The 25354-nt window shown below is 42.5% G+C and overlaps 4 protein-coding genes and 1 non-coding gene across 9 annotated transcripts; 4 read left to right on the top strand and 1 right to left on the bottom strand.

Annotated features, from left to right (window-relative positions):
- Nucleotides 1-752: 752 nt before the first annotated feature.
- Nucleotides 753-825, bottom strand: TRNAR-CCU (transfer RNA arginine (anticodon CCU)). Its single transcript has one exon. It is a non-coding gene; the product is annotated as a tRNA-Arg (tRNA).
- Nucleotides 826-2494: 1669 nt separating this feature from the next.
- On the top strand, nt 2495-5145 carry LOC103990979 (transcription factor bHLH18). Of its 2 annotated transcripts, XM_009410305.3 has the most exons (5): nt 2496-2683; nt 3076-3132; nt 3283-3729; nt 4232-4627; nt 4750-5144. In XM_009410305.3, exons 2-5 carry the CDS (start codon nt 3097-3099, stop codon nt 4813-4815), a joined length of 945 nt encoding a protein of 314 aa, XP_009408580.2. In that variant the 5' UTR covers nt 2496-2683; nt 3076-3096; the 3' UTR covers nt 4816-5144. The 2 variants fall into 2 exon arrangements, with proteins under 2 accessions (XP_018684284.2, XP_009408580.2); XM_018828739.2 differs by having other exon boundaries at nt 2495-2683; nt 3076-3729; nt 4750-5145.
- Nucleotides 5146-7853: 2708 nt separating this feature from the next.
- LOC135642053 (leucine-rich repeat receptor-like serine/threonine-protein kinase BAM1) lies at nt 7854-11682 on the top strand. The gene is made up of 2 exons (XM_065157835.1): nt 7854-10617; nt 11096-11682. The coding sequence occupies exons 1-2, from the start codon at nt 8016-8018 to the stop codon at nt 11542-11544; spliced, it is 3051 nt and encodes a 1016-aa protein (XP_065013907.1). The 5' UTR covers nt 7854-8015; the 3' UTR covers nt 11545-11682.
- A 4710-nt stretch (nt 11683-16392) lies between these two features.
- On the top strand, nt 16393-18535 carry LOC135642599 (uncharacterized). The gene is made up of 2 exons (XM_065158880.1): nt 16393-17239; nt 17505-18535. The coding sequence occupies exons 1-2, from the start codon at nt 16554-16556 to the stop codon at nt 18214-18216; spliced, it is 1398 nt and encodes a 465-aa protein (XP_065014952.1). The 5' UTR covers nt 16393-16553; the 3' UTR covers nt 18217-18535.
- Nucleotides 18536-19335: 800 nt separating this feature from the next.
- LOC103990982 (uncharacterized) lies at nt 19336-21658 on the top strand. Of its 4 annotated transcripts, none has more exons than XM_009410310.3 (2): nt 19336-19508; nt 20066-21658. In XM_009410310.3, exon 2 carries the CDS (start codon nt 20173-20175, stop codon nt 21451-21453), a length of 1281 nt encoding a protein of 426 aa, XP_009408585.2. In that variant the 5' UTR covers nt 19336-19508; nt 20066-20172; the 3' UTR covers nt 21454-21658. The 4 variants fall into 4 exon arrangements, with proteins under 4 accessions (XP_009408585.2, XP_009408584.2, XP_018684737.2 ...); XM_009410309.3 differs by having other exon boundaries at nt 20054-21658; XM_018829192.2 differs by having other exon boundaries at nt 19336-19513.
- The last annotated feature ends 3696 nt before the right edge of the window (nt 21659-25354 follow it).

The raw sequence follows: 25354 nt of genomic DNA, 5'->3' as shown, positions 1-25354 counted from the left end.
ATCTACTGATATCCTTTAATCTCCTTGGAATAATCTCTGTGCCTCTGATGCTTCTCCTGCTCTCACTCATCTCGTAGTCACAGTTGTGTTTGTGTGATCAAAACTCGTGCAACATGATTCTGAGATATGTGTGTGTATGCGGTTTACTGAGATCATGCAGTTGGTGAGAGAGTCCGTTGCCTGTCCTTGTTCCCCGACAAGTCAACGACACAATAGATAGAGTGGATGATGATGGTCAACCATCCTCACATTCTTATTCTTGTAAAGTTATAGACCAATCCTGCATGAAATTACGTTATGTAACATAAGGCTTCAAAATTTGACAGAGGCAGAAAGAAAAGAACAATTGCATCTTTTTCGCCTACTGCAATCGTAGATGATCGATCTACTGATCGTTCGGATGGTCCCAACCCACATTAAATGTCACACCAACAGAGCAGGCATGTGTGTGATGATAAGATCGAGTTCATAAAGTGGATGGTGGTTGAGTATGCCCACAACAACAACGCAATGCATGCAAACAAAAAATATATATTAATAGAAAGTAGTATTTTTCTTCTTCAATTGATCTAAGAACTGCTGGTCCAAAGATCCAATCAATAAGTTTGGAGAGCAGCTGAACAGATTTGATCTATTGCATGCTCTATCGTTTCTTCTACTGTCGTTTTGCTGAAAGCTGACTGCTACTGAAGCATTCAATTCAATAGTAAAGGATTATATTAAAAAGAGCTCATATAAACAACTGTAAAAACCGCGCCAGGTAGGGGTCGAACCTACGACTTTCTGCTTAGGAAACAGACGCTCTATCCACTGAGCTACAGGCGCTTTAGTTGAATATTAGTATATCGACACAATATTTAAATATTAATATATATCATTAATTATTTTATATGCTCGGGAGAGAAAAAAAAAAAAAAAGGTGGGAGAAAAAAGAAATCGAGTACATGTTGACTTAGGAATTAGGAAAGAAAAATAAAATATCTGAGTTGATGATAATTGCCAACCATCATAAGTTTATCATAATGCGACGATGTTTACCGTAACGACGGATCGAAAAATATCCTCCAGTTGCTCAAGCTCGCAGAACCTAGGCAATAGGAGTTGAATGTGGGTCATGATAAGATATTATTATCAACATTCATTTTCTTCCTCTTTCACTAATTAATGCATGTTAAAGAATTAAATTTAAAGAGTTCCTTTTTGTGTTTATCTAAAGCGTATGAATTCTTATCGATAGAAGATAAGATTTCTCTAACTATATGAGAAAATCTTTTTATTCTGTTGAAGAAAATCTTTTCTCCTAATCTGTATAAATAGGAGAGGGACATGTTTTTATCTTTTATTCTATCAATCACCTATGGCTTGAGGACAATAATAGAGGTACAAAGTTACTCCAATTTTTCTTCAAATTTTAAGCTCCAAAAAATTAGAGAGAAAAAAGACAAACAAAAACACAGATTCAAATTATAGACAATAAATGACCCTAACAGGTTAGATGTGGATTAGCCTACTGCCGATGATCGTTCATTAGTTTTCTTGGCACTGTTGCCACTCTGTTAATCATCATCCATAGAAAGATATTGACAGGATCTTATGATGGCTGGTATCGTAGCTAAGTGTCTTTCTCCTTCTCTAGCTACTCCCACTTTCATTGGTCCATGTATCCCTCTGCTAATGGCCTGCGGGCAATCTTCTCTGATACCGTGACAAGTAATCTATAACGATCCGATGACCATATGAATTCTTAGTTTTAAATATCAATGCAATCTGTCCTTGTTGGTGGAAGGCACGTAAGAAGCATAAAATGAGTTACTAAAGCTATGGATTAGTTTTCAAAGGTTTGTGGGCGATGTGATTAAATAAGAGATCTGCCACGGATTACACTGGTGATCTGTCTTAATCAGCAAGTATGAACTTTTAATGAAATCTTAGATAAAGGAGTTATATCAACTGATGCAACACTGGCCTTTGAAATGTCTTGTAGCTTCCATCATCGTCTTCTTCTTCTTCTGCTGACTTTATATACCCTGTGTACTCGTTTCATCACTTGAAATGGATTCATGTCTGTGTTTGGCTGCCAGTTTCTCTCGCATGCTGTTGTAATTTCTTGAAGGTGGATAAGAATGTTCAGTACTCCGAGAAAGTGGGAAACGGGTAATCACTAAGACACCGCAAGATACTCTTTCTAGATCTCACATCAATCTGCTAAAAAACAATTCACAGAAGCCATTTCATCTGTTCATATGTCCACATATAATTGAGGGTGCTGCTTGGTCCCACTGCTGAAATCACTTCTATTCGGTCTCTCTCACTACCACCAGACATGATTATTATAGACATGAATAAGATACTAAAAGATCTCCTCGACTATGATATTGTGAAGATATTCTCATATGCTTTTCCTTTTGTTTGACCACATTTTCTGAATGCCTTTTGTTGTGGCTCTCTTTCTTATCAAAACAAATCTTTTCTGTTAGATTATGTCATATAGTTTTGTAATTGTGGGCATTATTTTCCTTGATCAAGCTTGTAGAAGACTTGTCCCAATATAACATGAGGGAAAACATGAAATCAAGAGGACCAGGGAGTGTTCACACAAAGGAGACGACTCTCCGGGAACTCGAGGGATGAAAGAGAAGTTCTGCTTTCAACTAGGAGAGAAGAAGTTGATGCTTTTAGCTAGGTAAGTGTTCTTTGATATCTTCAGCGAGTACTTGTCTAAATAGGAAGTGCATGCATGAAAGCTGAGTGCCTTGTGATCTTCTTTAATTTTCTTGTATATATGGAACGAAGTATGAACTCGTCCTCGCTAAGAAGCATGCTGGAAGTTTTGATATGAATCAAGAGCTCTCCTGTGTGTGCTCAGAAGCTCGTCTTCTGAGCTATTTGATCCAAATCTCTTTTCCTTTTCCTTTCCTGTTTGGGTGTAATAAATAATATAAACAGGCTGTTCTGTTCCGAGTCTCCTTGGTCCTTGAATTCCACTGCTTCATGTTCGATCAGGACAACATGTTATTCCGTGAACTGGATTCCACAATATTTCTTAGTGGTTTATGCCAGGATCTCTTTGTTCAGGGAAGTGGATCATAGAAGGACATGGAGGCACCCTGGAACGACTGGTTTGCACAAAGTGTAAGTGTACGCCATGCATCAAAGCTGCTTGGAACTACATGAGCTTTTAGGGTTTAATCTCGGAAACAAAAGATGCCAGACTCTTCCACAGACCTTGTTCTTCGAGAGAAACATCTTTGTGGTAGTTTTCTATCCATGCCTAATCTGCAGGGAATCGATGAGTCTAACCTTCTCCACCGGTGGGAAATAACATCAACCCATGAAGACACACCACCGGTTGCACCGGCGCCCGGGAGAGGCTTCCGGCAGTCCCTCTCTTCCGAGAGCCAAACCTCTCATCCTGTTCCGGCAGGCCTCGTTGCGGGATCAAGACTGACTACTCGAGGGATCATCAGCTGGAATTTCCTGGCCAACGAAGACATGGATCCCGATGCCTCATTCCCAGCACCTCTTCTACATGTTCCCGGGGTATCTACGAAGCCAAAGGAAGAGATGAGGGTTCCGGCTGCTGGTGGCAAGCATGAAGCTGTTCTTCACCGGGGAGCGACGACTGTCAACGCTCAAGCTCAAGAGCACATCATCGCCGAGAGAAACCGGCGGGAGAAGCTCAACCAGAAGTTCATTGCACTTTCGGCGATAATCCCTGGCCTTAAAAAGGTAGCTTCGGTTGCTTGGTATGGGAGACATGTCTCTCTTCCTTACGGCTTGTTAGAAATCAGATATTGACGACTTGGAGTCAATTCAATTCAAAAACTTGATTATAAGTCAAACATTAATCTTTAGTAATATTAGGCTATTCTCTCTGTCCATCACTTTTTTTATCTCATGAATATTTTCCACGGTTTTAGCGGTATTAACATTGGTAGGAAACAGACCAATCAAAGACTGGACACAAATATATGGTTTCTGAACACTCTCAGAATCCTGAGAAGACTTGGAGAAATATATGTTTTCGTTCTGTTTTCTGATGCGAGATTACATGAAATAATAGGATGACAAACGTATGATTATGTTACACGGTGATAGATAGATAGATAGAGAGAGAGAGAGAGAGAGAGAGAGAGAGAGAGAGAGAGAGAGAGAGATGGATGGGAATTATGGATGAGAAATTGCATATAACTTGCCTCGATTTGTATGCATATATATATCAATTTGCTAGGCGGACAAGGCTTCTGTTCTTGGAGATGCAGTGCGATACGTGAAAGAACTGGAGGCAAGGGTGAAGGCCCTGGAAGACCAGAACGTGAAGAGGACTGTGGAATCCGTGGTCCTCGTCAAGAAGTCCCAGCCCTCTGCTGCTGATGCTGATGCTGATGCTGATGATGATGGTTCCTCCTCCGATGAGAACTTTGATGCACAACCATCACAGAAGCCTTTTCCTGAGATCGAAGCCAAGGTTTCCGGGAAGACGGTGCTGATGAGAATTCACTGCGAGAACCGCAAAGGCGTTATCGTGAAGATCCTATCCGAGATCGAGAGCATCAATCTCACCATAATCAATACCAATGTCATGCCATTTCTTGGCTCCTCTATCAACGTAACTGTGACAGCACAGGCAAGACCTTACTTTCCTGGTTTTCTCATGTATATGAGCTTGTGAGCAACTCATGTTCGATCTAATATCGCTGACCTCAATGTGAAAGAGAATGAATGCTATTTTCTTTTCTTGTTGCACAGATAGAAGAGGAATTCTCAATGACGGTGAAGGATCTTGTGAGGAAGCTGGGATCTGCTTTGAGTTAGCTTGTTCATGCGCGAAGAAACTAATGGGCTTATTATGTAGACAATATTGTATCTCAGCAGTTTGTAATGCTCTCCCTTTACACTATCCCTATCCATGGGTGGCTTTGTATATATGTATATATATATATAACATGAAGAGCTTTAGGCCATTCCTCCAAGAATCTCCATTACTGCTTGCTCTTTGCTGCAACTCCTACTTCAATCGAGTCACTCTCCTCATCCTTTCTCCCAGTAAGCAAAAGATGACTTGTGTAAGATTCTTCCACGAGAACTTTGCTGTCTCTACTGGTTGTGTATGGCAAATGGCAGTGTTTGGTGCCTGATTTGATGGAATCCAAACCTGTAGGAATTTGTATGTTTGCGGATCACATTTTCTATTCCTTTCTGTCAGCTTTCTTCTTCTTCTTCAGACATCTCGTCTCTAATCATAAATTTGATCAGTTTTAGTTGTGCAACTTTTGATAGTAAGAGATAATAATTTTATCCCAGTTTACTCAAAAACAAAAAAATCCCTAATAATAGGGTTTTATTGGATGACCCCATCTGGTTTATATTTTAAGAAGGTGTCATGAACTTTTTTTAGTTTTGTCTAACTCGTGCAATACCCTTGTATATTCGTTCGTAAAAGATCAGTTTCTCTGAAACCTTTTATAATATCTTAAGAACTTACAAAAGATAAGACAGGTTAGAGAAGTCGTTTAACTCGGGATCTCACAAGTAGATATTTCAGCAAATATTTGATAGATAATGTAAATTACAAACATAAACTTTGTAAGTTCTGAATTATCACGTTAATAAGGGTCCAAAGTGATCTACCACAACAAAAATTCTCCACAAGTGCTCATATAATATTGTCGTAGAATAAGATAGTAAACCAACCCTAGACATTATCCAAAAGTCTCATGCAATCATATGTCAGTTGGTTGACACCCGACACTACTTTGTGGCACTAAAAAATCCCTCAAATGGTTGTCAAGATGACTTATTTTTGGACAGTTTTATCTCTACGTGATGACCGTATATAATGTATTTACAAGACTATAACGGTCACAAAATCTAACCAAAACAGGATTACTAAACCTACTACAAGTCCTCTACATGTTGTGTAAAGAACGAGCAAAACCGAAAGACACGAATATACATAAATATTACATCAAATACTCTTTGTACAGATTTATCTATGACATTCTCCCCCACTTATTCTTTCAACATCTTAGTCGAAGCCTTTGCGGATGCTACATCTTCTTACATTTGTTAAATATTCAATCTTCTACTCTAGTTGCAATATGTTTCTTGGCTCTAAACTGCTCTCCGCCGCTATAGTTGAATAGTCAAACTTTGATTCACCAATGCTACTTCAACTCACCAATAACTTTGAATTTGGTGTGGGGTCTATCGAGTTATGTTGATCTTTGTTAGTTTTTATAAATCCCTTATGAAGAAAAAGACCATTGTTGTATGTCAATCTCTCAAATGTCTTGCGCTGCTTGAACTAGGTGGATACCTATTAGAGTTTAATAGACATCATCTCATAGACTTTGAAGTTTTGAGGTCTTTTTTATGAAAAATTTGCCAATCGATTCCTCTTCTACTTAATTGTCGACTCCAAGTAGGTTTGTATCACTTCTACTTTTGATTGATATTAAGTTAAAAAATGAAATAGACAATCTACTCTCGGTAGAATCAATAACCATTTATAAGGATGTAACAACTATTATTTTCCACTAAGTTTCTTCGAAGAGTCTTTAAACATGTTTAAAACTTCTCTATTGGATAAATAAGAGAACCGAGGAATACTCAATTTCATTCATTCTCTTAAGGGTTGAGAAAGAAAATGTTTCTTGACTTCGCCCGCCTCCTCGAGGGTTGTACTTCATATATCAAGCTGGTTATTAGTCTTTACTTACTCTTTGCTCATATTTATGAAGTACTTGAAGTGTTTTTTACTCATTGCATTGAATTGAATACTACAATTCAGCTCCTTCTTGCCATTAAACTTCTAGAATGCAAGAAGTTTTACTTGATGAAAGCAAAATTTCACCTCAATCTTAAGCAACTATTTAATAGTTTTGGTCACCTATGGGATTATATAATCTTCTATACAATTTTCGTCGCCAACTCCTATAAGTAGAAAAGGAAAGCACCACATATTTCTCACAATATTCCTTGGTTAAGCACTCCTGCATCGACCTGAAGTTTCTCATTTTTTACTATCTTAATGAGAATCCCATCGACATCAGTTTTGCAAAGTTACTTGGCCTCTACCAATTCAGCTTTATCTCGATGATTGGAGTTTGTCTCTATGCTCTCCACCTCCTCAACTCCTTTCATGACTATGTGCCCCCCATCTATGAGAGCAAGGGATCGATGACTCCATGAAAATTCCACATCTATAATATTATGGTACTGCTATCTCCATGACCATACTATTCATCATCTCGCATTTCTTCGTGTGATCGATAGATTTACCTTTGCGGTATTATAGAATTCCTCTAAATCCACCTTCCTCCTTCCCTCTTTGTCTTTATCGTATACTCTTTCATTTTTTTTCTCTCCTCCCTCGTTTGAATAGCGAAAGTAACGAGATGACGAGAACAATGTGACATGGAATAATTTTTTTAGGGAATGTTCGGGTATTTCTTAAATTGAAAGACATTATTTGATAAAAATAAAAATGAGGATACCTTTTGAGAAAAATTAAAAAATATTTTTATAAAAATATAATATACTATATATATATATAGTCATCTTAGGAAGATCGATGATTCAAGATCTAATTTGATAAATTTACTTTTTAAAGCTTAGGATTTGAATTTTATTTCACAATTTTTTTATCTGAAAATATTAATGATATAATAAATTTATTTATTAAAGATCGAGGATTTAAAATTCTGTCTGGCTGATTTTTTTAATATAAATAATTAAAAATTTGGACTTTTCTTTTATAAAAATAGACGTTTCATAAATGAAATCGGCTGGCATCGACAGTACTATGCGTCGATTTTGATATTTCAAACTCAACGCATGTGTGTGTGTGTAAATGTGAAGGTTGGTGGTGTACGACCGCATCGTCTCTTCTCTCTCTCTCTCTCTCTCTCGAAGACACAGTGAGTGTTCGAGTGTGAGAGGAGGAAGAAGAGCCAAATTAGTTCACGCGCCACTCAGAGAGTTTGCTGTAGTAGTTTCACGACCACACAGAGATGCTATTACTGCTCTCCCACCTCCTCTTCGTCTTCCTCTTCCGCCCATCCGCGGCGGGGGCGGCCGCCGGCGCCGTCTACGCCGAGGAGCACCATGCCCTACTCTCCATCAAGTCCCAACTCTCCGACCCCGGCGCCGCCCTCACCGCCTGGGACCCCGCCACCGACCACTGCGCCTGGCCCGGCGTCACCTGCGACCGCGCCGCCGTCGTGGAGCTCGACCTCTCCGGGCGCAACCTCTCCGGTCCCCTCTCCCCCGCCTTCGGCAGCCTCCGCTCCCTCCTCCGCCTCTCGGCCGCCGAAAACTCCCTCTCCGGCCCCATCCCCCCGGCTCTGGCCCTCCTCACCGTCCTCCGCCACCTCAACCTCTCCAACAACCTCTTCGATGGCTCCTTCCCCCCCGCCCTCGCCGGCCTCGCTGATCTCCGTGTCCTCGACCTCTACAACAACAATCTCACCGGGCCCCTCCCCCGCGAGGTGGCGGCGCTTCACCAGCTCCGCCACCTTCACCTCGGTGGCAACTTCTTCTCCGGCTCCATCCCCTCGGAGTACGGCCGCTGGCAGTTCCTCGAGTACCTCGCCGTCTCCGGCAACGAGCTCGGCGGACCGATCCCGCCGGAGATCGGCAACCTCTCCTCGCTCCGTGAGTTGTACATCGGCTACTACAACAGCTACGAGGGCGGTCTTCCGCCGGAGATCGGCAACCTGTCCACCCTGCTGCGCCTGGACGTCGCCAACTGCGGCCTCTCCGGCCGCATCCCGCCCGAGATCGGAAACCTCCGGATCCTCGACTCCCTCTTCCTCCAGGTGAACGGCCTCGTCGGCGAGATCCCGCTGGAGCTCGGCCGCCTCAGGAGCCTCAAGTCGATGGACCTCTCTAACAATGCCCTCACCGGAGAGATCCCGCCGAGCTTTGCTGACCTCGGAAACCTCACCCTTCTCAACCTCTTCCGCAACAAGCTCTTCGGCGCCATCCCGGAGTTCGTCGGCGATCTCCCCGAGCTCGAGGTGCTCCAGCTATGGGAGAACAACTTCACCGGGAGTGTCCCTCGCCGGCTCGGCAAGAACGGCCGCCTTCAGTCCCTAGACCTTTCGTCGAACAAGCTCACCGGATCGCTCCCCCCGGATCTCTGCTACGGCAACAAGCTCCAAACTTTGATCGCGCTGGGGAACTTCCTCTTCGGCCCGATACCGGAGTCCCTTGGCCGCTGCAAATCCTTGAGCCGCATCAGAATGGCGGAGAACTACCTCAACGGAAGCATTCCGAGAAGCCTCTTTAGCTTGCCCAATCTGTCTCAGGTTGAGCTCCAGGACAATCTCCTCACCGGCGGCTTCCCGGATACTGGGCGTTCCCCAATATCTCCAAATCTTGGGCAGATTTGTCTGTCCAACAACCGGCTCACCGGCCCTCTGCCACCGTCCATCGCCAACTTTTTCGGCCTTCAGAAGCTGCTGCTGAACCAGAACTCGTTCACCGGCAGTATCCCACCGGAGGTCGGGAGGTTGCAGCAGCTCTCGAAGCTGGACTTCAGTGGCAACCGGTTTGCCGGCCCAATCACTCCCGAGATCAGCAAGTGCAAGCTGCTGACTTTTGTCGATCTTAGCAGGAACGAACTGTCTGGCGACATTCCCGAAGAGATTGCGGCGATGCGCATCTTGAATTACCTCAATCTGTCGAGGAATCATCTCGAGGGCCAAATCCCGGCGGCCATCTCCACAATGCAGAGCCTGACGCAGGTGGACTTCTCTTACAACAACCTCTCCGGCGTCGTCCCAGGCACCGGCCAGTTTAGCTACTTCAACGCCACTTCCTTCGTCGGCAACCCGGACCTCTGCGGCGCTTATCTCGGGCTATGCCGACCTGGCATCTCCAATGCAGGACATTCGGCTGGCGCCAAAGGCTCCCTCTCAGCCTCCTCCAAGCTTCTGCTTGTCATTGGCCTTCTTCTCTGTTCTGCTGCTTTTGCCATCGCCGCCCTCTTCAAGGCCCGATCTTTGAAGAAAGCGAGCGAGGCTCGTGCGTGGAAGCTCACCGCGTTCCAGCGGCTTGAATTCACTTGCGATGATGTGTTGAACTGTTTGAAGGAGGAAAACATCATAGGCAAAGGAGGGGCTGGGATAGTTTACAAGGGTGTCATGCCCAATGGTGAACAGGTTGCGGTGAAGAGGCTCCCTGCGATGAGTCGGGGAGGATTGTCGCACGACCATGGGTTCAATGCGGAGATACAGACTCTGGGGAGGATCCGCCACCGGAACATTGTAAGGCTGCTGGGCTTTTGCTCGAACCACGAGACCAATTTCCTGGTCTATGAGTACATGCCTAATGGGAGCCTTGGGGAGGTTCTCCATGGGAAGAAGGGTGGGCATTTGCATTGGGACACAAGGTATAAGATTGCGGTGGAGGCAGCCAAGGGTCTCTGCTACCTCCATCATGATTGCTCGCCATTGATCCTCCACCGGGATGTCAAGTCCAACAATATTCTCTTGGATTCCAACTTTGAAGCTCATGTGGCTGATTTTGGACTGGCCAGGTTCTTGCAGGACTCGGGCACCTCCGAATGCATGTCTGCTATTGCCGGTTCTTATGGTTACATAGCTCCAGGTGATCTTCCTTTCTCTGTTCTAATGATCAACAGATTGCTTTTATATTTTTTTTATCCAGCTAAGATTTCTTTTCCTGGTAAAATTTATTGTGATATATAATTGACAACAGATAAACTTGTTTGTGGCTTTCCAATCTTTCCTACAGTAGTTTTCTGGTTAAAGCTTTGTCATGCTTCAAACTCTCTGCCTCATAAGACTACTTCTACAGAGTTCACGGAACCGCTTAGATATTAAACATAAGGAATAACTTGCTATGAATTCTCTTTTCTACCACCTTTTCCTGTCGTAGTTCCTTCTTTTGTGCTACTTGGCCTCCGTTGTCTTAGTAGAACGGAGTTGGCATCCGAGAAATGAGTTGCTGACAATGAGATATTTCAGCTTAATTTGCAGTCTCCTACATCTAAGTTATCGGTTTCTCGTCCTCTATTTGATTGAAGAAATGGTAATTATTCTTTATGTCACACTTTGGCACACAGAGTATGCTTACACCCTTAAGGTGGATGAGAAGAGCGATGTTTACAGCTTCGGAGTGGTGCTTCTGGAACTGGTAACGGGGAGGAAGCCCGTTGGTGAATTTGGCGATGGGGTTGACATTGTTCAATGGGTTAGAGAGGTGACAGGCTTGAAGAAGGGAGAGGTGACCAAGATCTTGGACCCGAGGCTTCCGACGGTTCCCCTCCACGAGGTGATGCATGTGTTTTGTGTCGCAATGCTCTGCGTGGAGGAGCAGAGCGTCGAGCGGCCTACGATGAGGGAAGTTGTTCAAATCCTAACGGAGCTCCCAAAACCACCACCAAAGCAGGGAGGAGACACTCCCACTCCCAGAGGTGATGTGTCGGCGCTGCGATATATCATCCACGAAACTAGAGAGCAGCAACAGCAACCAGCTTCAGATTCACTCCCATCAGATCTCCTTAGCATGTAATGCACCAGAAGTTTGAGGTTTGCTTCACGAGTATCGTTTCCTTGGCTTTCGATTGCTTGATCTGTAGCTATAAGAAAGGTTATTTAGGTTGTTGCAATGCATGTATAGCTAAATTGGTGAGTTATTTTGCCTTCTATATGATCCAATCTTGTCGTGTTACTTTCCTGCTTGCGGCTCACTGTCTGAACTCCACCAGTGAAACATGAATGAGGTAGTCAGCAAAGGAGAGAGTGCAGTTTCTTGATTTAAAAGTTCAGTTACTGGAGAGAGAAGAGATTCCCCAGACATGAAATTTTGAATTAAATGTGCTCGAGTCCTCTTCTCTGCAGGGCCATAAAAGCGATCCAGTAGAACCAAAGATACCATCATCGGCTCGCCTGTTGCTATCTGATTTGACAGGCTGAAACAAGGACAGCGAAACCCTTGTACTGGGTGTCTGGTTGATGCCAAAATGCTTGGTCATGTTTTCCAGGTTTGGATTGGGATCCTCCTCCTCTGTTCTGAGCTCAATCTCAAGGATTAGGTGCTGCCCTCTTATAGCTGAAGACCCTGGGGATCTATCTATCTATCTATCTATCTATCTAATGGTGAATGAATCCCCCATCCATTACAAGTACTTGGAGAGCTCTCTCACCTGAAATGGATGATGGAGATTCACTGAGACATAGAAACCAAACAATCTCTCATAATTGTAACTTCATTTCTGTGTCCTACAAATTTGGCAGGGAAGATCCATTACATGCCGACCCAAATTAAAGTTTGCATTCAGAAGGTTTCGGACAGGAGAGTTGCCTGCAAAAGTGAATTGACCTCTGTTGAGCCTTGTCATCGCTATAGAATTATATTATAATAAGTGTCCATAGTTTGGCAGCAATCACAACTCAGATAAGATACTTGTGGACATTGGATTCTTCCTGCATCTACCAGACAGTAAATAAACAGTGGGTAGATTTGATTTCTCCATAGTCACGGCAGACAGCAGCTTTGCGTTACTGACTCATGGAGCGGTAGCAAGTTCCTGTCAGCCTGTGTTCATCATCAGAAAAGAAAGCCCACCACCACTTCATCATCATCTCTTCTCTCGTGTCCACAAGTGAGACACGATCTGTGGAGCCGTGCACCGGCAGGAGAGGCCATCGTTTCTGCCCCAGGGTTGACCAACGACCTCCGCGCATGCAAGTGTCACCCACACCTGTTGTCAAAACAATGCAGGTTAATGATCACACCCTGATGAACCAGTGTTTCAACTCCGCGGCAATGGATTCCATTGATGCCGGTATGAGGTTTATACTATCTTGACTTCACCGTCCATATGGATTGGCTCTGATACTCGATTTATAGTTGAATGTAAATGAGAAACAAACTTTTACTCCAAGTCTACAGCTTTTGCCAGGCACCGCAATGATGATGACGATGAGCTGCTACTGCGACCCCTCGAGATCCCCGGTTTGATCCAACCCCATGCACATGCCACAACAGAGGTGCTGTCAATGGCAACAGGACACAGGCCATGTGAAGTGTCCTCTTCCTTGTCTCACTGTCAGACTACTTTGGTGACTCACACTGTTCCCATTGACTTTCTTCCTGCCAAATTAATAAATGCCTGTAGTAGAGAGACGTCTCAACTTTCTTTTTTTTTTTTTTTCAAAGAAAACAATTGGACTTCACTCGATAACATAAAATAAAATATACTGATTGATTAATTATCCATTTATCCATTGAGCAAATTGCATAATAATCTCGTTGAAAACATGGACAAAACAAGTTAAATGGTACCTCCAAATGTCCATTCATCTACATACTAATCTCTTTGGCGTCGAAAATAATTTTACTGTACATATTAATTCATTACTATGTTATAAGGAATCATCACATTCAATAATATATATATATATATATATATATATATATATATATAATGCAAGGCTAATCGTTTGATCTCTCATCTGTCTCAAATGATTGTTGATGAGATCCATGTCAAGAAAATGAACTTTTGTTAATGATAAGACGGACTCCAGCCACATCATAATCCGTATCGCATCACACTCTTACCAAATTAGCATGAGGGAGTACTTCCTCACGTCGAGCCGAGGTCCGTACCAGAAGCGCCCCTCGACAAGTCCCGTCTCGAAAAGCTCGGGACGACATCGTATGACGATGTTCCAAGCGACGATCACACGAAGGTACCGTCTCATCACTCGGAGATCGATCGTCACGTTAAATCCACATACAATCGACCCTCAGCGTAGTAGTATAAAAGCCCCTGACCAGCATCTAGCCAAGAGAGCAAAAAGAAGGCAACTACTAACTTAATCTTCTAGGGGCCAAAGTCAGAAACCTCTCGATTAGGGCCTTCTGTGTAGGAGCTCGACCGCCTTCGGAAGACGGTGTTAGCTCGGTCCCGACCGAGAGACGCCTTCCCCTAGACGACGTCAGCATCCCGATATCTTAATATAGTCAACTTCGACACTTGCTCCTTCTCGATCGTGAACTTCCAACATCGATCCGTGGACCAAGCGGTTCATCAATCACGACGTATCAGTTCATCAGCAGTTAACTTTGGTTAATTTAGACTAAGTTGGTTGGTAAAATGGTAATAACCTTGAACTATGTGCAATTGCTTGACTTAATTTATTAATTAGATGTATTTAATTGATTAAGAAATTAGAGTTAATTTGGTGTCGGAAAGCCAATTGATATGTGGTTGAAGCCACTCGAAGGATTGCCAACCCCTCGTAGATAAATAATTGATAACTTAATTACTTTATGATTCTCATATTTAACGCATAATCCCATGATCTCATTTATAGTTAGACGAAGTACGTAGTTATTTCGGACATTTAATCATGACCTTGATCCAAAACTATAATATACAATACTCCAAGTACATTCTCTATGAACATAATTGTGTTTATACATATTAGACACTCGGATGAATTCTCTGTATCTAAATTAACTTAAGCAGGTTTTGTTGAGTAAGCCTCTAACGCAATCTTATAGAATATCTAACTCGAACTCATTTTCACTAGTTGATGGACATCGATTAGCTCCGATTCAACATCCAGAGTATGAATTAATACTGAAACCTCAAAAATGATCATCGAATCGACCCCCACAAAAAGAAATCAAAATTTTATAAGGTCCTAATCCCTTATGGATCATTTATATTGAATCAAAAGAGGCCCAAATCGATCCATTTCCTGCCCGATTGACGGCACCTACCAATCAGGCTAAATTATAACAACAAAATGAAATGCATGCATTGATCTATTTTGTTTCATTACGCTTGTTGCTCAAAGATAATGGTTTGAGAAGATTATCCTACCCTACCCTTATAAATTATTAATAAAATCTGTTCATAAAATTTTTATCTAAAAAATAAAAATTATTTTTGCATAAAAGTATTAAGAAAATATTTGGGCAATGTATCTAGAAAAATCTCCACTAATTGATTTTCAAATACATCAATCTTTTAGATTTTTTTTATCAAATTGAAACAGTAAACTGGATTTGATCTTCTCGTATTCTTTCTTTTTTTATCATCACCCTTTATTATTATTATTATTATTATTATTACATATTCTCATATATTATTCTTTCATCGTTGTTCATCGATACGAATTGATTTAATTTAAGAAAAATGGAATAAAAGATTAAATTTGAGATTTAATGAAAGTTTTTTGTCCAAAAATATTGACCGACTCATTATGGACTGACCACCACCGAAAAAAGAAAGCAAAAAGATAATAATAATAATAAACCCACTTGGTTTGTAACTGAGAATATGTGTACGTATACCGACATATTATTGTATGGAAACAGTTTAGATTATTATACTGAAATACCATAAATAGTAGTAATAAGCTCGACTGTTTGTATAGCTATGGCACTGTTACTATTTACATTAAAGAAGACAGTAATCGGTAGTTAAAAACGAGGAGGAGTTATCGACTCTACCGATCAACGGCGTTCAATCATGGACTTGCGACGCTTTGTGATTCGTGCTCATCGTCTCTGTGGGCGATAAAGTCGTCATTTGTTGTCGGTGTACGGGGCCGTACGCGAAAAAGCGCATCCGCATCGAATGCGCATGTGCCCGGCCACCCGTGGGTCCCGTCGTGACTTGTTCCCACGCGGATCGAATCGGGTAGGCTCCATTTGGCCCCGCCACCCGAATCCGCTACGTTCTACACCGCACGACTAACCCAATCGGAGCCTCCTCGACCCGCGCCGATGACCCGATCCGACTCGCTCGCAGATCCAATCTGCAAGGCGGGTCCACTCTCAGCAGGATTCGAATTCATGTGGGGCCCACGACACTTGTGCTGGCTCCTGGGGAACCCTCACGGAGCTGGGACAGCAGATCGGAGCCCGGGCGCGGGTCGCTGAGGGTGAGAGACGTGTCGTTGTTAAAGCTGTTGTTAAGGTCTAAATCAAGGCCGGCGGGGATGAGAACTACTGCTCCAATTAGTACACAAGCGGCGTGAGGGGGGAGGCCACGACGGCCGTCGACTTCGGATTCCAAATTGTCTCAGTTCCGAGGACAACCTGTCCACAGCTGTCCTCCAATTTCTTTTTTTTTTAATTCAAAAAAAAAATCTAGTTATTCTCCACCCAAGTGTCCATCGCACCAATGTATCGCCAAAAATAATAATAATAATAATAACTCTTTTAACAAGTGAGAAGGTAATTTTTTTTTCTTTTTCTGAAAAAGGTATTAACATTAATAATAATAATAATTTTTTTTCTTTTCGATTATCCTATTTTTATGATAAAAATCAGTTCTTTTTGTTGCCCAGTACCGTACTATCTGCAATGGAAACCATTTCGCCAGCCTGTCGTCTGTTCTTTCTCTCACACCTTGCCTTTTAAGCTTTCCTGCTTCCGAGTCCATCCCCCCTCATCACCGCCACCCCTCCTCTCCCTCTCCTCTTTAACCTCGTCTTTCCACTCCCATACACGGCGACATTACCGAGAGGAGGATCAAGATCGGGTTGGATTAGTGTCAGATGGATCCGTGCCCGTTCGTTCGGGTCGTCGTCGGTAACCTGGCGTTGAAGGTAGCTGTGGCAGCGCCGCCCGCCGGGGCCGGCGTCCACCCTTCCGCCGCCCCTTGCTTCGCCAAGATCCGCCTCGACAAGTTTCCCCGCCAGACCCTCGCCGTCCCCCTCGTCCCCCACGACGAACCCCCCGCCACCCCCACCTCGGACGCCTCCGTCGCCGCCCGGTTCCACCTTTCCAAGGACGACCTCGCCCGGATCGCGGGCAAGCCGTCTTTCTTCGCCTCCCATGGCGGCTGCGCCAGGCTTAAGGTCTCCGTTTACACCGGCAGGAGGGGCAGAACATGTGGGGTTAGCTCTGGGCGGCTCCTGGGTAAGGTCACGATGCCGCTGGACCTGAAGGGGGCCTTGGCGGAGAGCGGAGCGGGCAAGCCTGTGGCGTTCCATAGCGGATGGGTCTCCCTTGGCAAGAATAAATTCAGGCTTGCGAAAGGCACCTCTTCCTCGCCATCGTCCTCGGAGGCGCACTTGTATCTGACGGTGAAGGCAGAGCAGGATCCTCGGTTCGTGTTCGAGTTCGACGGTGAACCGGAGTGCAGCCCTCAGGTGTTCCAGGTGCAGGGCAATATGAGACAGCCAGTATTCACTTGCAAGTTCAGCTGCCGCATTGCCGGCGACGGCAAATCGAGCACTAGGTTTGTCCTCAGCCCCCTTCTATTCTTATCCCCTTGACTTTTTCCCAGTGTTTCTTCGTCAGCGCTGGAATTTAGTTCTATTCTTGGTGCATTACCATTTGGAGGATAATTAGCATTTGATCTGTTATATTCTTCCTATCCTTGATGATTTTGAACCAAATCTTTGTAATTTTAGGAGAAAGATGGGTATTCGTTCGATTGATGGAACGTATTCCATATGATCGGAGAACAAAAAATTGAGCTTTTTTTTTTTTGTCTGTTGCAGATCGGTGCTTTCGGAGCCAGGGAACTCGAGGAGTTGGCTTACATCGTTCGGATCGGAGCGGGAGCGGCCGGTGAAAGAGCGGAAGGGGTGGTCGGTGACGGTCCATGATCTCTCCGGATCGCCGGTGGCCCTTGCCTCCATGGTGACCCCCTTCGTCCCCTCCTCTGGTACCGACCGGGTGAGCCGCTCCAATCCCGGCGCATGGCTGGTGCTCCGGCCCGGGGAAGGCACATGGAAGCCGTGGGGGCGCCTCGAGGCCTGGCGCGAGCGCGGCGGCGCCGGCTCCGGTGATGGCCTCGGTTACCGTTTCGAACTCCTCCCCGAGGCCGCCATGGGTGCCGGCGTCACCCTCGCCGAGTCCACCCTCAGCGCAGCCAAGGGCGGCCAGTTTACCATCGACCTAATCGAAGTATCCGGCACCCCCGTCAGCCGGTCGGTCTCGCCGGGGTGCAGCCCCAGGGTTGGCGGCGACTTGGGCTACGCGCTGTGGCCCTGCTCGAGCTACCGCGGGTTCGTGATGTCCTCGACGGTTTCCGGCGAGAGGCGGAGCGGACGCCCGACGGTGGAGGTAGGCGTGCAGCACGTGGGATGCAGCGAGGACGCCGCCGCCTTCGTGGCGCTCGGTGCCGCCGTCGACCTGAGCATGGACGCCTGCCGCCTCTTCTCCCACAATCTCCGGAAGGAACTGAGCGCGCCAGACTCGTCGCGTTGACAGGTCCCCAACATAGCCATCATCTCCTTATTTCTTCCTCTCTTTGTACAAGCGGGAAGTGTTTCCCAAGCACTTGTGTTTTGTTTCTCATCTGCTGGTGCGGCTCTGCTTACATTTATTGAGTCTTCTAGATGTGTTTTTTTAATGCTAGAAGTCTAGTAGTACATCAGAGAGAGAGAGAGTGAGAGTGAGAGAGAGAGTAACCTGCAGCCTGCGCTACGATCTTGTGTTACCTGTTGTGATGTCCCTTTGCGTGAATGCTGTGGAAAAGCAAGATCAAACGAGTATAAAACTGTAAGTGCTCCTGCATTTGAGCTCCTTTGTTTGCTTGCTGTCTCTTGATGTTGATGATGAAGTCTTACACCTAATGTTTTCTCTGGTTTATGATGCGATGTGGGTAACTATGATTTCATACACTAGTTGTATACATTGGGTGGGATGATCCTTTTCTCGCAGAAACTAAAGCAAACTTGTGTGATGGTGATGACAGAGTAGTGAAGTGGTGGGTGCCTGAGACGACTCTTGTGTGTTTTCTTTTTCTTCTTCTCTTGCCTGTGCTGCAGTGGTGCAATGCTTCTTTATACTGTGGAATTAGGGGTACGCAATCCATATAATATAGTCTCTCTCTGCTTTGGTAACAGAGCTTGACAAAATGTTTGGCTGATGGTCTCCCACTTTTAACCCAATCCACTTTGATCACCTCATCATCCATTTATATTTTCTTCAAGTGCCAATTCACCCAACTCTTGTTGTGAGTGGCAATGTCACCTACACATGATCTGGTCTAAAGCCAACAGCGAGTCCAGACGCAAAATTCTTATAATTTTTAATCAATATTAATTGATAATGAGACATAATTTAATTTATTTTTTATTTTTATATATTCTTAAAATAAATTTATTATTTTTTAAAATTTGATCTTAATACATGATTTTTTTTTTACTCCGATATCAGATTTATTAATTTGTATTTTGTATTAAAATAAAATGCATCAGATTTTCTTTTCCATATACAAAATCTAGAAACTTCCTATATTATAACCGGAAGCTGAAAAAGGGTCCCATGTGGACCCCACTCTTCTTTATAAGTAGCGATCGGGTCTGATTCGATGGCAATGTGTTTGAACGCGGAATAGTTTTAGTCCGACGATGTCTTCTCTCCCTCTCTCTCTCTCCATGTGTGCTGATGGAAGACCGCCCTCCTTCCTCCCTCCTCCGCCCTTCACCATGCCTCTCTCGCTCCCTGCATCCGCGAAGCACCCACAGTAAGGGAAAAGGAGCATCCCCCTCCAGGTAAGGTAGCTTCCAATCTCATCTGCTTCTCAGATTTTACTGCAGCCTTGATCGAGATGCTTCCTCTGTTGATTTGTTCCTCTTTGTTCACACATCATTCTTGGTAGCTTCTTCTTGGAATTTTGGGAGAGCAAATTTGTTTTTGCAGACGGAAAAGAAGCCTTTCCCCCCTCCTCTTCTTAATGTATGAAACTGTGTTTGGGATTGGATTTTGAGGTGGTTGATGCTCGTGAAAGAGGGATGGGCTTCTACTTATTTTCCCTTCTGTTGTTCTTTTGTCTCCTGGAATCTTGGTTTATTTTCCCTTTTATTTTGCCTTCTGAAGTGAACCACAGGTCATTCTCTGAGTGATTAGGGTATTCCTTTTGGAAGCGAAATAAAGGAGTCATTTTTCTTGCTCTTGTTAGGGGTTTTCCAAAATTACCCGCATCATGTTCACGGAGACGTCGATTTTTTATGCTCATCTATATTAATCAACTCGAGACGCTGCAGAAATATTGACCTAGTTGATTTTTATTTTCTTGATTTTTCTTTGGGTTATCTAGGTGCAGATACAGTGGGGTGTCCTCAGGTACTATAGTATATATATCTCTTTGTGGTTTGGGCAATCCTGAAATTGGACAACCTGTACGATTTCAAGGAGCTGTCTTTGGAGATAGTCATCATGATGAGGCAGGCATCTAGTAGGAACCAGAGGAACAAAGGGTTAAGATTGACAAATGTTCTTCAGATTTGCCTCTTGGCTGCTGTCTGCTTCTGGTTGCTTTATCAGCTTAAGCATTCTTATGACAAGAAAAAGGCACTGGATGAACAGAATCCGAGGATTTTGAACAATGTAGAGGACAGCCAGCCGGGTTTCATAGACCTTGGTAGGAAGGACCTCCCTCGCGACAAGATCATGATCTCTGGGGATAAGATCCATAACAAGGAAGAAGAAAATGATGAAATTGTAGAGGATGAAGATCGGGACGCTCAACGAGTGATGGAGGATGAAGAAGCAAAAGGGGTTGGAGATGATGGGATCGATGAGGAAGATAATGAGCAAGTCGATGAGCAGGATGATCAAGAGAGAGGAGATGAGGAAACTGAGGATGGGGAAGATTCCATGAATGAAGAAAACAAGGAAGACCAAGTTGATGAAGCAGAGTTCCTGGATGGCCGAGAGCATGAGGAAGGTTCTTCCCAGGAGGCTCATGAAGAAAGTTATAAAAGAGATGATGCTTCCAGTGCTGTGCATCGAGAAAACCAAGTGACTGGAACAGAAGATAAAAATGACAGTGTGGACGAGGAGCAACTGAAGAATGATGAAATAGAAGTAGAGACAATACATACTACTAGCAGAAAGGATGATGGTCTCAACGACCATAATAATATGAGTGTTGCTCTTGTAGTTGCCATAAGCAATGATACCATTCAGAATAATAGCCTCACCATAAATAGTGCTGCTGCTGCTGCTGAAAGAATTGTGCAAAAGCTTTCTTCTGCTGACAATCAAACAAGGCTGCAGGCCAACTCTACGATAGAAAGTGCATCTTACCATCAAGTGAAGCTTCAAACTGATTCACCAATAGACGTTGCTGACAATGCAGCTGAAGGAAAAACTTACACTCTGTTACTCGAGAATGGAACTCTTATAAGAAGCTCAAATGATGATCAAAATATAACAACTGGATTGGGAAGTCCAGAAGAGGATAACTCCAACTTGAAAAGTGTGGTGGAGGAACAACCTAAGAAGTCCAACACAAACATTGGGCAAGATAACTTGGAGGAACTCTCAACTGTTTCTCTTGCTGTCAATGAAAATGGAGATGCAGTTGAGGGAGACTCAGCTGGTTCTTCGCATAGAATGGTCATTGATGAAGAAAGGGATGCACGTATCGATTTATCGACCTTACCTGATGTCCAAATTGATGTAAAGAACATAGAAGATGAAGCTGCAGAATAATGTTTGTGTGTGAAGGCAAAAGGGTTTTTTTTTTGTTGGAATGTAAAAGATATACCTTAGTAGACTGGTGTTTCTTACTAGTTTTGCTTCCTTAAATTGCTCTACATCTGCTTTGATGCAATTTTTGTTTAATGCCATACATTCCCAACACCGTGTTGTCCAGATGAGATCCAAATGTTAATGGAAGAGTATTTTTAAAAACACACTTGTGCTTCTTATTAGTAAGTATATGTTTCTGTTTTTTTGAATGGACCTGCAAATAGACTTGCGGATTTATGGATGAAGACAGCAAAACTGGTTTCCTTTTGGTCATCATTTCAAGTGGATGTGCATATTTCTTGGACAAAATAATAGCAACATATCTGCAGCTTGTTTTTTGCTTCAAAATGACCAACATCTTACTTTTTTAGCAAAAACATTTTAGCTACCAGCCCACCAATGCCCATGAAATTGAGCATCAACACAGAGAACATATCATTTACTCACATTGTTTGATGACTATTTCAGTTATATTGTCGGTTTCATATGGTAAGGGTTCCAGTAAGTATGCTGAAGCTTCATAGTTCTGCTTCTCTGTCTTTTTGTAAAAATTATAGGGTTCCCAGTAACATCCCTGTTGGATGGATCCGTTACCAACTTGTTTTGGTGCATTTATGGTGTAAATATTTTGGGTTGAAGCTATATAATGATCATCTTGACCATCACAAAAATGTTCTATTGAAGGATCTTGCCCCTGGTTTTTGCTGATTGATTTGTATGCTAATGTTGCTGATTGATTTGTAAACTGATGTTAATTATTTCACAGAAACTTTTGTGTTTATTATATGTTTCTGCTATCAAAATGCTTTTACTTCATATTTTGTTGAATTTCAAGTAGTGTCCTACCCACTAAAGAAGTCACATTGCATCTTTGTGGGTAGCCAGGACATGAAAGTGAAATCCTTATGGCTTCTAAGGCATGGTCAGAGGTCTTTGAACCTTGAAAGATATGATGTTTTAGAGTTTAAAGCTCAATTGTTGTACTCCAGGCACATTTTTTAGTGATTTTTTTTTCCCAATCAGTCTTCTGTTGAGGAAAACTCTGATAATTGAACTTGTTTATGCTTTCAGCTCTACTTGTTTCTGCTTTAGATAAGTTTGTGATGAAATATTATTTCAATATGTATATCTCATACTTAATTCTTGCACATACATATACATTCTGTTTTTTTCTCTATAATTACAATTCAACTATTATTTTACTTCAAAGTTTATAAGGGTCATTGGAATTCTGTTTGAAACCGCAAGTTCAGGCTTCTAATCGTGAATAAAAAATTAAAAAAAAAGCATATTCCACTTCTTAAGCTGCTCTGAATTGTTAAATTAAGATAGATTGGGGCCATGTAGGTTAGCAAGATATGGCCTAATCATTTATCCACCGAAAATTCTAGGACATATTTGATGTCCTATTCGGTGCTGAAACTGCTGGAAGGACAGTAAGCTAAGACAATATATTTATAGTAGAAATCAAGAATCGAGATGAAACAAAGTTCTCATCTACTAAGATTTTTACATCTCAGATTGATTTAGCTAGCTTGCCAATCATTGGCTGTTTCTGCATTTAATAAAGTGTGGTATTTCAGGTGGGGTTTACATATTTGGTGCCAGCGTTCATCTAATACATGTGAGCTTTGTGATAACAAGCTTCTAATTTTTCTTTCTAAACCATATTGCACCTCCTTTTGGTTTTTGTATTTGGAGAGAAAAGGAAGAAGGGGGTTGTTTGTCAATTGGGATGATATGAAGTGATATACCTTGCATCAGTATCTGGGAAGCAGATTGTTGATGCAAATTTAGATACATCTTTTCATAATTTTGGATGAGAAGTCATTTTACAACTTGAAGGATCCTTGTGCCTGCATAAAGATAAAATTCATTGCTGTCTGATGCATTCTGTTGGTTAAAATGTCATTTGAAATGTTTAGTTTTCCATTGCATATGATGAACACTGTGAAACTAAATGTTGCTCCTTAAGAAAAAAGAATTGAATAAATGCCAATGTTGATTCTAGATCTTGGTGATTCTTAGTCTTGATAAGAACAGAGTGCAGAAACTGAACATAAAGTCAAGTTTTTAGGAGTTATGGATTGAAATAGCTAATGATGCTTTATTTATAAGCAATACCTTTCCTACAGATGCAAGTCACATTGGCTTATTATCCCAACAATAATTCAGATCCATAATCACTTTTGTGTTCAGTTTGTACCTTGTTTTATGGAATTTGGCAGGAGCACTGAATCATTCTAATTAGGCTTGTGGACACATGCTTTCTTTTGAGTCTGTGGAGCCCTTGTTGAACTTTTAGCGTGTCTCTGCAATAGTACAGATTACATGAATATTGTGGGGTTGGATTGAGACACACAACCAGAAAGCTATGATGGGAAGCTTTATTGCTGGTTCGTTATCATATCTAGCTGACCAGCTATCTGCCACATTTGTAGTCAAAGATGAAGTGTAAGTGGAATGACATGAAAGCAATTATTTTGGCATCGTATTGCAAATTACTGTGTTAGCAGCTTTTCTTATATTGTTTCCGTCAGATTGATTTTAAATCAGTATTGCATCCTTGAAACCAAAAATGTTGGTTTTGGGCCTATGCCTGTTGTCGCATTACAGTTTTACAAGTGTTTTTCTATAATGTGCTAAAAATCTTGCACATCTTTCTACTAGTACTGGTTATGAAGTTCATGATAGCTGTGCTATAATTGATGAAGGTACACATGACATAGCCCACCATTTTATCTGAACATTCATTTGGAGTTTAGTTCCTTTTAAGATTCTGCTATTTTCTTATCTTTACAATTGAGTTCTCATAAAAGGTCTATGTTATGATTTTATCTAATATGTGTATATATTAATGAAAATTATAGCAGGTAATCTCTATGATGCAAAGAAGGTCTGAACACCAGCTGTAGTAGTCTCATGGACCTCTCTGGAAAGTAGTAACTGGATCCTGTTTTTCTGCATTGAACTAAGACTAGCACATCCATTTTCTTCCTTTTCTTTGGTCAAAAAAATTGTGGACCTGCAAAAAGAAAATATGTCACAATATGAGGCTGGCAAATGATTGATGGCTTCAACTGATGGTCATCAGAAAAATGAAGCCTGTGAAGACGTAATTTTGATGTTTACAGTTTAATGAAACTTCGATCTACTTTCTCGGACTACATTTTATTTACTCTTTGTATGTGGATCATTGTTTGAGATAATTTCTGTTTACATCAGTCTCTAAAGAAACCCATTATGTTTGTACGTAGCAGTAAGCTGTGTTTTCTGTATAATAGTCATCATTAATTAGAGTATTGGCTGTTCTTGAGTTCTGTAACTATTCATCAGATGGGCTACTAATATTGTCAATGATCAAGGAGAGTATTATTGTTTGCCAAACAATATCTTTTTAGGTTTTTGGACCAGTGATCTGATCAACAATGCTAGTTTAGCGATATAAGTGAGAGTTTTAGAAAAATAAATTGAATATTGACAGTTGTTTGCTGTACTCGGAGAAATAAATTGCAATGATTTTAATTCGTTCACTATATTGGGTATGTGTGACGCTCTCATCTCACGCAGCGACTGAAACACAGGGCAGCACCTCTTCCTCCTCGGCAGCCTCGCAGCTATAGTGTGGATGCCCTTTACTAGACATCAGAATCAAGAACTGGAGATTACCAACTTGCAATCATACGCAATGGCTGTCGATAATTCAGTGAAAGCACAAATAGAAGCGTTGGAAACCAGAATTGAGAATCGACTGCAAGAAACACTTAATGATTTTAAAAAAAGCCTATTGGAGAGCCTCAGCAAATTTCAACAAGATGAGAGCTCAAGTTCTACGTTGAATAGATTGGGAGGTACAGGAAAA

The sequence above is a fragment of the Musa acuminata genome, chromosome BXJ3-7 (assembly GCF_036884655.1).
Source record: "Musa acuminata AAA Group cultivar baxijiao chromosome BXJ3-7, Cavendish_Baxijiao_AAA, whole genome shotgun sequence".
NCBI classification, from domain to species: Eukaryota; Viridiplantae; Streptophyta; class Magnoliopsida; order Zingiberales; family Musaceae; genus Musa; species Musa acuminata.
This window is presented reverse-complemented; position numbering and strand designations above follow the sequence as displayed.

What these genes read in the sequence shown, in the direction of transcription:
- LOC135642053 (XM_065157835.1), top strand. Translation starts at nt 8,016, where the DNA reads ATGCTATTACTGCTCTCCCACCTCCTCTTCGTCTTCCTCTTCCGCCCA. An exon ending in TTATGGTTACATAGCTCCAG is followed by an intron (nt 10,618 to 11,095) that starts GTGATCTTCCTT and finishes TTTGGCACACAG; the next exon opens with AGTATGCTTACACCCTTAAG.
- LOC135642599 (XM_065158880.1), top strand. Translation starts at nt 16,554, where the DNA reads ATGGATCCGTGCCCGTTCGTTCGGGTCGTCGTCGGTAACCTGGCGTTG. An exon ending in GACGGCAAATCGAGCACTAG is followed by an intron (nt 17,240 to 17,504) that starts GTTTGTCCTCAG and finishes TGTCTGTTGCAG; the next exon opens with ATCGGTGCTTTCGGAGCCAG.
- LOC103990982 (XM_009410310.3), top strand. Translation starts at nt 20,173, where the DNA reads ATGATGAGGCAGGCATCTAGTAGGAACCAGAGGAACAAAGGGTTAAGA.
- LOC103990979 (XM_018828739.2), top strand. Translation starts at nt 3,205, where the DNA reads ATGCCAGACTCTTCCACAGACCTTGTTCTTCGAGAGAAACATCTTTGT. An exon ending in TAATCCCTGGCCTTAAAAAG is followed by an intron (nt 3,730 to 4,231) that starts GTAGCTTCGGTT and finishes TCAATTTGCTAG; the next exon opens with GCGGACAAGGCTTCTGTTCT. An exon ending in ACGTAACTGTGACAGCACAG is followed by an intron (nt 4,628 to 4,749) that starts GCAAGACCTTAC and finishes CTTGTTGCACAG; the next exon opens with ATAGAAGAGGAATTCTCAAT.